Source organism: Copadichromis virginalis, linkage group LG12 (assembly GCF_057382275.1).
Source record: "Copadichromis virginalis isolate Kocher_CV1m ecotype Utaka linkage group LG12, C_Virginalis_male_GT1.1, whole genome shotgun sequence".
Lineage (NCBI taxonomy): Eukaryota > Metazoa > Chordata > Actinopteri > Cichliformes > Cichlidae > Copadichromis > Copadichromis virginalis.
The window spans coordinates 15,014,443-15,026,929 of NC_140629.1; the positions used below are offsets into that span (position 1 = coordinate 15,014,443).

General features: G+C 43.5%; 1 protein-coding gene across 2 annotated transcripts in view; it reads left to right on the forward strand.

Moving 5' to 3' along the window:
• Positions 1–12,487, forward strand: part of dtx1 (deltex 1, E3 ubiquitin ligase) — a 48,095-nt gene that overhangs the window by 16,471 nt on the left and 19,137 nt on the right. For both annotated transcript variants that reach the window (XM_085474879.1, XM_085474880.1), the window contains exon 3: positions 8,632–9,379. In XM_085474879.1, coding sequence (XP_085331005.1) covers positions 8,632–9,379 — 748 coding nt within the window. The remainder of the gene's footprint in view (positions 1–8,631; positions 9,380–12,487) is intronic.

The window sequence follows — 12,487 nt, forward strand, 5'->3', positions numbered from 1 at the left end:
CTGCAGTGTTCACTTTCTGAGCTCGGGCAGAAGTGAGACATCCTCTTTTTTTATTGTTTCGTTGGCAGAAAACTTCCCCTCATCACATATCTGCTCCTTCTCTCCTAATACACTCACGTAGCATTTCTTTGTGCACTTTTGTCTGGCCCTTTTCCATCTCCCCATTTTCTCTCTCCTCGCACCTTCACTCTATCTTTGTCTTTCTCCCCTGCATCTCCCCCCTTTCTTTTCTCCTGTTCAATCACCTTTACGCCTTTTCTCCTCCACCACCTTTCAACCAGCGGTTGCTCTTCCATTTTTGTTCGTTCATCATGTATGCCCATAGATAGATAGATAGATAGATAGATAGATAGATAGATAGATAGATAGATAGATAGATAGATAGATAGATAGATAGATAGATAGATAGATAGATAGATAGATAGATAGATAGATAGATAGATAGATAGATAGATAGATAGATAGATAGATAGATAGATAGATAGATAGATAGAACTGCGTGCTGGGGGGAAATAAAGTGTCATCTCACTCTAGAATATTAGCTTTAATGTGTGATTTTGTGAGAGAGGAGCAGGAGAACTGTGACACTGAAACATATAATGCTGTTAAAGCAGCTTAATGCCAGACTGCCAGGCTCATTATTATGCTCTCTGATCTCAGGATATTCGTTAATGAGCAGATAATGCTTTTACAGATTTTGAGGCTTTCATGTACAGGTATGACAACATCTTTTGAAAAGGAGAGCTTTTCTCGCAGCAGTGCATGCATATAAATGAAAAGTTCACTTCTCCTCGTATTTACGTTGTAGCCACAGATCTGTTTTGAGATAGATCTTTCCACGGTGCATTTTTTTTAGCCACGATTTTCTGTCTCTTGATCGTCACTAATAGCCAGCGTGGGTTTATTGTTTGCTAAGGCCCTTTTTTGAGAGATGAAAGTCCTGTTTTTTTTCCCTAGCTGTGCTCTGGGGTTTATTAGAAAACATCAAACGCACTTCAATTATTTTATTTTCCCCATACTGTAGGATTTATTTGCATATTCATCATGCGTTCACTGTTCATATGGACGGTATTTTGAAGGCCGTGTGCTGGCAATTGAAGAGCCTGTGCCTAGGTGCTACGTTGGTTCGCGGTTGTGCTGTTGAATTGTTCAACTGTAAAATGAAATGAACTTGTGGTAAATATTAATTTGTGGCAAACCATGCTCTGAAAGATATGCTTTTCTGTAGCTGAAGTTTGGAAGAAGGTGCAGTCAAGATGATGTCACAGTAAGCACCCCTTATATTTTGTCCGACTTTAATTATGTGTTTACCTCTTCAATATGCCTGATTTCTAAGTTGCAGTTCAATAACGATGTTACAATGGGTATGATCAAAGGTTACCTGGATGTGCCTGTAAACATCACAGCTCGGTGTCATCTTGTTCCAGAGCTGTGCTGTTAATTATTATTGATCTCTTGCTCTCTTCAGCAGTGTGTCTTTTGTCCTGTCTTCCTCCCTTCACCCCCAACCAGTCACACCAGATGGCTGCTCCTCGCTGAGCCCGGTTCTGAAGGTTTCTTCCTGTTAAAAGGGAGTTTTTCCTTACTACTGTTGCCAAGTGCTTGATTATAGAGGGTTGTCTGATTGTTGGGGTTTTCTCTGTATTATTGTAGGGTCTTGATAATGATTGTGATTTGGTGCTTTATAAATAAAAATGAATTGCAAAAGAAGAAGAATTGCAGAAGCCCTGTCTTTGTGCTTGCACCTCAGCAGGCCGGTCCGCCTCCAGTGTGTCAAAACAAGGACCCTTCAAATTTTCTGGAAGTGGGCCAGAATCACAGGGAGGCAAATCCGGTGAACAGGGATTGTGTCAGCATGAACAAAAAAACAACCGATTGCATCACATTTCCCCTCATTTCCGCTGAATCTTCACCCTCAGATGCCTCGGGACATTGTAGTAGAAGTCTACGTTAAAAGTCTCAACCTGTCACACAGAATTCACCGTGTGCAACCTTGTGAATGTCGAAAAAGTGATGAGCACACACTTGACTTTACACACTTGGAAAGCTGCTGAAAACTGCTCAGGTGTAGCTGAAGATGCAGCTCTTAACAGAGGTGATAATACGGAGTTTGGGTCTGGTCACGCCGCATTGAAATTGTTGGCAGTTGGTGCAAGTTTTGTAATTTAATGCATTCACAGCAAATCAAACAAAAATAGTGCATATACTGTATGGTCTGTTAAATAGCCACTAAATCAGTCCGGTTATTGTCAGCATTGGCTCGCAGCATAAAAAAAGCACATTATCACTATTTTGGACAGTTTGTAAAGTGAAGGTTAATTAGTTAACTGGGGAATGGTAAATTAAACGGTTGTTATATAGCGCTTTTCTACTCTGCTCAAGGACTTAAAGCACTTTATACTACAGCCCAATTTGACCTTTCACAAAGGCACTTTTTTCCCAGCCTACGTGCTTTCGAACTAACATTCACACTTTGATGAATGCATCGGGAGCACCTCAGGGTTCATGATCTTGCCCAAGGATACTTGTACATGCAGACTGGAGCAGCCAGGGATCTTTTAGGCTGGTAGATTACCTTTTCTACCTCCTGAGCCACAGCTGACCCAAAAATGTGGTTTTCTTCACTGTGAAAGCGCAAGATCAAGTTAATGTAATATTGGTTACATTAAAATACGTTTTGTAACTGATCTCTCTTTTATGGCAGTGGGCTGCCTGGTTTCTAACAAAGAATAGGTAGCTCTGCTTCTCAGATACCATCAAGGCATATGATGCTGGACCTGTTACTGGCCCCCATCCGTCTGTAGTTAAATTGGAAACCGCCGCACTAATAGGTTCAACGCAGCCCCAGGGAAATTGAAGAGGTTTGTCAATTATAAGGCCATATTATAGTGCCTGATCCTGGCGCTTCTCTTCTGCCTTTCTTCCCAAAGCAGCAGTGCAAAGAAGAGCATTAACTACAAGGTGATGCGCGCCCTAATTCAATGACACAGATTTTTGTTCTCGCTCCAAGAGTTGAGCGTTGAGTGAGAGCGGGACGGGGTCCAGTGAGTGACAGAGTGGAAAATGTGAAGAATGGCTCAGCGAGGCATTGCTGAAACAGATCCAGGAGAGACGGTGGAAAGCGAGGGAAAGCTGGCGTCAGCAGCGGATGAGATGAGAGAGGAGATGAGGTGCTGACTCCGTCGGTGCTTTTCTCAGGGAAAGCAGTTGTATGAAGGTTCACATACGAGCAAACCCTTCCTCCTGCCCTTTCTCCTTTAAGACCCCAGAGACAGCTTCAGCGACAGCAAAACCTTTCCTCAGTGTGACAGCAAAGATTAAATCCTGTGTATTTTGCAGCAGCCATGCAGGTGTTACCCACGGCAAGACAAGAGATCATAAGGAACTGACAGTTTTCTTTAAGGCTCTTGTGACCACAGTTTTCTTGAACACACCGCAGAGTAGTTAGCGTGTCATAACCCGAGTGACAGATTTAGAGGGTCTCTGCGTGGAAGGAAGTAGTTTTACTCCCTCGATGAACTGTAACGAGGTGTAAAAGCCTTTTTTCCTCTAGTTTGTTGTGTGTTACATTATAAGTAGAGGATAAAGACAGAATGAGTGCGTATACCGGTGGCCATGTTTTTAGTATAACAAAATTGAAAATTGAAAAAATTGTTTTCTGCTTTGATATTTGAAGAGGCATCTGAATCTTAACTTGTCACATAGGGCTGCTTGAGTGGGACGCGTTGGTCTCAGCTTTAGCATCGTTTTTAAAACTAAAGAGTTAATGTTGTAATGTTGTTTTCAACCTGACCGTGTCCGTCTCAACCCAACCAAACAGTTTTTGTGTCTATACCTAAAAAAAGAAGCTTTGCTTATGGAAGTCAAGCAGAAATGATTCATTGTCTTTGAATTGGGGATTTGGGGTGTATGATATGGTTGGGTTATTAGGTGATTGTATCACCTGTCATCGATTGGCTGAGCCCATTGGTTGCTGGGTTAGCAGTTGCATGGACTTTTTTTGGTCTGGCTCTTTGATGCTCAGGAGAACCTGTGAATCTCCATTCATAGCCTGAATCTCATAGGATATTATACTACGAACTCAATCACAATGTTCTCACCTCTTTTAAAATGAGGAAGTTACTCTGTGCATACAGTTACATTTTAAATATGTTTTAATCTGAACGTGATTACAGACTACAAAACAAATGATCCCAGTCTGAAATAAAAAATTCCAGTGCCCATATATTATTAAAGTTTAAACCGCAGGTCAATATAACAATACATTTTTAAGATGTTGTAGTTGTTTATGTCTATTGTGTTTGAAGGAGCTGTTTTGCTGGTTAAATAAAAGGCGATAGCATCTCTTCAATCCTTAGACATAAGTTCATCTTCTCAGAAGCTTCGTTTTTGCAGTGTTTGGAGCTGGTTTCCTGCTGTGATATGCGAGCTGTCGTTGTCTTCTTCAGAGATAAACCTTTGGCATGTTTTACAAAGCATCATTTTGCTAATCTGCTGTGTCTCTATGCTGTAAGCCTCTAAGGGCAGCCAAGGATGTTAGAATTTAATGATGCATGTCCTTCCATATAAAACGGTGATTCAGACTGGGCTTCCTTCACTTCCAGAGAAAAACAAAGCTATTAAGGATGGAGACTGGCATGGTGTCATGTGATGAACAGACAGAGGGAAGTTTCCCTACAGCCATGATGTGAGAGGGCAATGAAGCTCACCCTGAACCCTCCTGGCCCCGTGTGACAGTAGGGCTAGAGTCCCACAGTGAGGCCCAATGTGGCAATACATCACACAGCTCCAGCTTGCCCAAGAGCAAACCATGCTGGTGTTGGGGAAAGGACAGCTAGAGGACAATGTGGGAGATGAGATAAGAGAGATGAGAAGGGAAGGCAGGAAAGATGGCTGCCAAAGGCGCACAGGTTCAGACAGGAAGCAGCCACTCTCGCTTCGTTTCCTGTTAGGAAGAGCAAGAACGGTCATGGGGAGAACGTCAACAACTCGGTCCTGGGTTTTCACAGAGGAAGGTAGGATACACAGCAGAGAATTACAGCCCAACATGAGACTCGGAGAAGAGATTCAGGGTGTATGTTTTGTATAAAGCTTCCTACAGGAGGCTCCCAGACCAAAGTGTTGTTGTGACCTCTGGTGTTTTCTTCGGTGTGCTTCATAGTTTCTCTACACAAGAATGCAAATATTTAAAGTTTATTTAAAGTCAGATTTATTGGATTATTTATCTTGGGTATTTTTTTTTTTTTTTGCTCTGTCCTTCATTAACAATCGAAACAATGGTGTGTACTTAATAAATTACTGTTTAATTTTTCAAATGAAATAGTAACAGTAAAAACCAGATAACTTTTCGAAAGAAGTCCTCTAGACATCCAAAGTCTAAGTAAGCATGTCAGTCAAAAGAAATGTGATAAAAGTTTACCAAATTGACAAATACCGAACTGTAAAGGTTTTTATTTTAGCTTTCCAAATTCAAAGGTCTCATTTTTACTAGTTCCAGTATGATTTAATTAAAATGACCTTGGTAGATACTCATCACATTAAACATGGGAGTTAGCACAAAATGCTAATTTGGCTTTTCATCTGACTAGAAATGTCAATGTGTGGTTTTAAGGAGAAGTTACATTCTGAAACTGTTTCTCAGCAAACCACATCTAGGTGCTAGCACCCCATCCCCCACACCTTCTTAACCTACATACACACCTTATAAGCTTTGTCAAACAACCCCTTGTGTTTAGTTACTGGACAACTTTATGCTCGACTCCAGTGTGATGGTGAAGAATGAGAGTCCTGAACTGTGCAGCTATCTGGCTGTAAATGCTGAGCAATGCTCGGTCCTGACCTCATTCAGTTACACTCAAGAAACCTGACTGCCAGACGCTCATCCTTTAAAACCCACTGAACTGTTTGAAGAAACTCTTTCAAGTTGAGCTCGTTTCATGCATGGTGCACCATCAAAGTGCTCACAAATACCTAACAGGATTACAGAAAGAGATAATGTCCATCTTTGCTTCCTCCCTGAAGTTGAGACTGGGAATGAAACATCTCCACATGATTAAATATTTACAGTTTACACTTTAACGCTGGTCAAGACTGTTTGGAGCTGTGCCGCCATCCATCGGGCCATGAACATAATGCATCCCACAGTTGCCACAGTGATGAGGGGGTCAGAGCTTTCCCCTGATTTGTGTATAGAGAAAATTATTAAATTTAGGAATTAGTGCTTTGTTAATGTGCGTGTTGTATTTTTGAAATACGCTGAAATCTTTGTTATTTCTTTTTATTATCTCGATGGAAATTGTGCAGTGCAAAAGTCGTAAACCACAATGGGAAGCATGCAAACATACATGGAAATTCAGTATTGTGGTAAAACCATACGACAATTTTGACAAGATCTCTAACACCACTGTCTGAAATGCAGCTTCAAACCATGACAGAGCCTCCACTGTGTTTTACAGCTGTAGACTGTAGACAATCACTGATCAGCCGAAGGTCCAGATGCATCTCTGTGGGTCCTGTGTCAGGTCTCTGCCTGAACTTTTCCTATTTCTTAAAGAGATGATTTTCAGATACTGTTCATCTACTGTACTTTTTTTTTTTAGGCCTGGTACTTCTTCTTTGTCACTCCACTTGTATGGTTTTCTCCCATTTTTTAAGGACTTGCTGCACATGTGCTGAGAAACACAATGTTTTTTTGCTAGTAACTCTTTGGAAATCACGTTGGTGCAAGAGTAATATTATGATATATTATGCTATTACATGGTAGGTTTGCTGTTATTCTATATCATGCCTGTCAACTTGCTATTTTGAGATTCGGCTAAATATAATAGGAAAACGTGATGTGTTTTTGCAACAGGCTGCTGTAGGAAAGTGCCTGAAGATGTTATATGTAGAAACACCAATGGCTCATCCCTTGAGTCAGGTGCTTTTTATTGTAGAATATTTCACAGGTCAGTGTTCAAGGACTGAGCTATGAAATTGTCCAGTCGACTGGACTAGAAATGGGTGAAAAAGCAGAAAGACCGTTAGAAACCCTGGAGAACTATTGCTCAAGACCCTTTTTTTAATTACAACAAACTCTGGCTCACTTGAAGCAAAATTTAAAGAAACAAGAGGTGGTTTTTACCCTTTTGCATAGTGCTATATAAGAAAGCAAGTTGGCAAGCTGTGAGCAGACATGGATGTGACTGGCTGAGAAAGTTGTGCACGGCTGACTGACTGAAGACGTGAGAGACACAGGCAGCTGGCTCATTGAGCAGTCATCTGTAAATGTGTGTGTGTGTGTGCGTGTGTGTGTGTGTGTGTGCGTGGTTCTAAAGACGCTCCAAATAAAATTAGCTGTCGAGCCCAGTCCTTTAGCAGTCTGCAGCAACGACTCAAGGTCAGACTTGCTGATCCTGCTGATGCATTTTATTCTCCGGAGCCAGCTTGATGCTGGCTCCGGAGGGTTTACTGCTTTACTGCTGCCCACCAACCCTCTACTCATTCCCACCCCCATTCATCCTCGGCACACACTCCCTTCCCTCCATTATCACCCTGGTCCTCCCTGGTTTGGGAGTGTGCATTTACCCGTTAAATTAGGTGGGGGAAGGAGGGGATGACGCTTTCGGCTGATGACGTGTGGCGGGGAGATGGATAAGCTAAGGTGTCCTAATTTCCCATGTGACTACAGTAATTGTGTTATAATGGAGGTGGGAGCTGAGTGGTCATCAGCAGACGGACAGAAGTACAAAGCTCCTGGCTTTATGCCCCCCACCCCCTTACCGTTCAGACGGACACAGCAGGCATTGTGAGCATGATGTGGCCATGCATGCAGTTTACGACACAGCAGGAGCTTCAAAGGTTGAGTGATTGGACTATGTGTGCACCCCAGTTTGTTATCGCTTCAGGCAGAAGGTGAACTCTTATACCTCATCTCCTTCGGTTGGTCAAGTTGGCGTCTCAACACTTGTTAGCTCACTTGATGAGCTTTACACAGAAAAGCTGCGGATCTCCTCAGGCTAATGTCACAGGCAGTTTCTGTCTATTTATCATCCAAACAGTTATTCATTTACTCATTAACTGTTAATTATAGCGGCACACAAGCGAGCATACATCACCAAACTGTGAAAGGCAAACCCATGTTCTATTATCTATTATTTTTTCTCATTAAATTAGCACCATCTCATTTTCGGCCTGTGGTGAGATCAATAATTGAAATACATTAAAGGGGCACTCCAACAAGCTTCTCATTATGTGTGGTGAAGCCTGTGAGTATGACTCATGATAAGTAACCGTGGTGATACATAGGGTTACTTATGCAAACTTTTAAAATCTCCATGCAGAGGCACAGACGTCATTAGAGAAGTGATTATGCATTAATGATCCTTATGATGTCATCAGGTTTTTCAGTTTCTGGGCTCCTTGTTTTTCAATCTGGAGGTGTTGGCTTTGATGCAAAAGAGGTTTTGTGAAGAAATCTGAATTGAATATTATGGACAATGTGATGCATTATGGGATATGGGATTTTCGAGGAGTCCCCCCCGCCCCCATTTCTTTTCTACATGCTAATTTTACTGGAGTGAAACATGTTATAAGCTTTCTGAATACAAAGCCGTCCTCACGTTACTTCTCTTCTCTGTTGATTCCTCTTAGGCACCATGAGACCAGTCCAGAGGAACTTCTATGATCCGTCATCTGCCCCAGGGAAAGGTGTGGTGTGGGAGTGGGAGAACGATAACGGCTCATGGACGCCGTACGACATGGAGATCTGCGTGACCATCCAGAACGCCTATGAGAAGCAGCATCCCTGGCTGGACCTGACCTCTCTGGGCTTCTGCTACCTCATCGACTTCAACAGCATGTCTCAGACCAACAGGCAGAGCCAGAGAAAGAGACGCCTGCGGAGGCGCATGGACCTGGCCTACCCGCTCATCATGGGCTCCATCCCCAAGTCCCAGTCTTGGCCTGTGGGCGCCAGCTCTGGCCAGCCCTGCTCCTGCCAGCAGTGCATCCTGGTTAACAGTACAAGAGCTGCCTCTAATGCCATCCTGGCCTCCCAGAGACGTAAACCCCACGGGGGGACGGCGGGCAACGCAGGCACTGCAGGGACCCATACCGTAGTGCGGCAGAGCAATACCTTCGCCGGTACTTCATTTTGGTCTCAAACATCCAGCTCCACCGGCACAAACAACAATAACATTAGCCTGGGAGGTGGACAAGCTAAAGCTGAACAGGTGCAGTTGCCACTGTCCGCTGCCAACTTCCCCTGTTCCCCCGTGATGCCATCTCTTTCATCTGCCCATGGCCACCACACTCTCACCATTAACGGACAGAACAATCTGAACCGTCCGGGCACCCAGCGCATTTCCGTGGGGACTGCCAGAGGAGCCATCCCAGCAGGGTAAAGATTTTTTATTGTACACAAGAGGCAAATGCACACAAAGGCATTGGCCTCTTTTCCTAGCTCAGATTTTCTGGAGTCGGCAGTGGCCTTTCACTCGATATAACGGAGGCATAATGCTCAGATTCAGTTGAATTTACAGTTCCACAGAGGCAACGGGTGGATATTAAAAGCCAAGAGCCAATTTTCATGTCTGCTACACAAAAGCGTCACCCTGAATCCGTGCTGTATATTCTGTCTTTCTCTCCCTCTTTCTGCTAATTTATAACTACTGTTGTTAACGTGCCGATCAATGAACCTGCAGGATAAAAGTCCAGCTGATTCTCCTCTGGCCCAGCTGGCCGAGGAGGAACCCTTTTCCTCCATATGTGTGCCCGCCATGGTTACTGCTCCATAACGAGCTTATGTCGGCCCCCGATAGGCGTGAAATGCTGCAGCCTCCGTTGGATCCCTCTGTTGCTTCTGCTTTGAAGTAATTTGTTGCTCTCACACTTCGCTATGGTTGTTGTGTCACGGGATGTGAAAAGACAGTTTGACACTGTATGTGGATGATCTGAACGCGTGTTTATCTGCATCATTATCTGCATGTGTGTGAACGCGTGTGCTCCGGCGTAGCTGTGGAAACCTATTTGCCACGGAGGCAGAGCTCCACTGGGGAAGCATGAATAATGGATCAAGGAAAAACGGGAGCTTCGGCAGAGCGCTCTGACCTCAGAGCGATTCAGAGAATGGAACCAAGGAATAGAAGTGTGCTAGCGTTGTAACCGATACTTCAGTGCCCCCCATCCTGCTTTCTTTTGCTAAAATAAACCCTCTCCTGATCTAATTTGATTCCATTTTGTTCTCGCCGCTCATGGGGAGAGACACACTTACTGCATGTTTGAATAACACCGTCCTGGACACACATGCTTTCACTTTGTGGCCTAATTCAGTGTCACCCCCACCCCATCCTCACCACAGCAGGTCATGACTTTGTTTGTGCGACGTACTCGGTGATGCTTCGTTCTGCATTTCAAGAATTCAGTGACAGCTCAGGTGTTCAGAGCTGTGGGCGAAATGTGACTTCTTCTTCTTTTCGTATTCTTTTTTACCTCACAGCACAATGAGTTTCTTACGAGACAGTGAGAGCTAGAGTGAGGGAGAGGAAGAGACCGAGGGGGTAAAAGGCGGAGCGCGTCATGTTCCCAGGCGAGTGGCTCGACGCACAGGATGAGTGTGGTTAACATACACACAGCAGGACATGAGAGCTTGCAAGCGCACAGACACAAACTGAAACGTGAACTCCCTCGCATATTCCCACAAGCCTGCTACAGACAGATAACAGAGTAACCCACACAGAATGTAAAACATCAGATCTGTGTTTTTTTCACACGCCCACGCTCTAATATAACTGCTGGGTGCACGGAAGGTATTTGGCACATTGTGGCTCGTTCACATGACTCTATTTCGCTGTTTTATGTATGCAAACGAGGTAGCCGCTATGGATGAATCAGGCAAGGTGTACTTCAAGCCACCAGCGAGAAAAGCTGCACGCTGGTTTTCGAGACAACGCATTTGTTCCCGAGTCCATTGATGATAAAAGGCCAGATATCGATCTTTGTATCTTCTGAAAAGAATACAGGTTGTGGTTGTCAAAGCGGGGGAGGGGAGGGGGGGAGTGTTTAATGCATCTGTGTTACGTGTGAAAACATCACAAGTGGCACCATCTGCTGGCTTGTGTCAACACATCAGTTTATCTTATTACAGAGCAGCCCACATATCGCCACCTGTGCAGCTCAGCGACAGATGCAGACTGCCATAGTTTTTTGTTTCTTCTTATCACACTGTTGCATGAGCTGGAAGCAACACTGCAACTGTCTATTATTTTATTAATTATTATTATTAGATTATTTTCTTTGCTCATTGGTTGAATTGCTTGTTTTGGGTTTTTTTTTTTAAACTGATGCCCAAAAGATATTCAGTTCACAGTGATGTAACTGGGAGAAATTAACTGACTATTTTTAAAATCAGTTCATTAAATAATACTGAACCTAGCTTGCATCATCTTTATAGATATTTCATGATATTTATGAATTCATTAAATATTTGCTGGTAAAAGAGCTGTTCGTGTTGATCTCTTTGAGTCAATAGTCTTGCATCATTTATGTGCAGCACCATGTTGCGTATATCTAATCGTTCTCGAGTATTTCACCCTTAAACCAAACTCACCATCGACACGTCGAAAAAGGAACCACAGCAGGTTCTCGCTATGAGATTTATCTTGTCGTTGTGTGTTTACGCATAGATACGAGAAATGTTAACGACGAATCGTCTGCCTCTTTAAAAGATAAACAGATATCATTTGTAGCGGAATGAACAGAGGAAGAATTTCACAAGGCCTCTGGGGATTTTTTTGTTTTGTTTTGTGTTTTTTAGGCCTCCATTGTCAGTCAAACCACTTCCTCTTGTGCACTTTCTCTCCGCTCGACCGGGTTAAGCCCTGCGCTGCAGGTCTTTAGTTAGAGCTGCTTTATAGTATTGCTTTCAGTTCTCTGACAGGTGAAAGATGAAAGGTAAAAAAAAAACAAGGCCTTGTCTTCATGAGCTGAAAGAAAGAGCTTTTTAATTGGGTGCGTTCCCTCGCTGCTATCGGCTGTGTTTACGAGCTGCTCGTGTTAAGGAGCCAGCCTGAGTTTTGACTGGAGGCCTGAGATCATTATCCCTCAGTGTGTTGCTCTGCTTCTCCTGCTCTGGCACTCCCCTCATGATGAAAATTGTTATTAAAATAAATGGAAAAATCCCGAGCCAGAGTTTTGGAAATCGTCTGTGCCATCGTTGCTTATTTTCAGGGCATTTCATTGCCACCCACACTGTAGCGGGGGCAAGCCTCTCTCTCCTGCGATACACATCAATATGCAATTAAGCACTCGTGGAGTTCTCTCCATTCGACTCTGTCTTTATAGCGCATAATAAACAGATGAGGAGATATTAGTCCTCCGTCAGCACTTCCTCAGCGAGGCTTAATGTGGTCTCTTTATTTTGGGAATCACATCTGATTAAGTCCTCAAGGCAGCTGGGAGATTCCCTCCAGAGAAGAAGTATTACTCTGAGCAGGAGATAGAGGAGGAA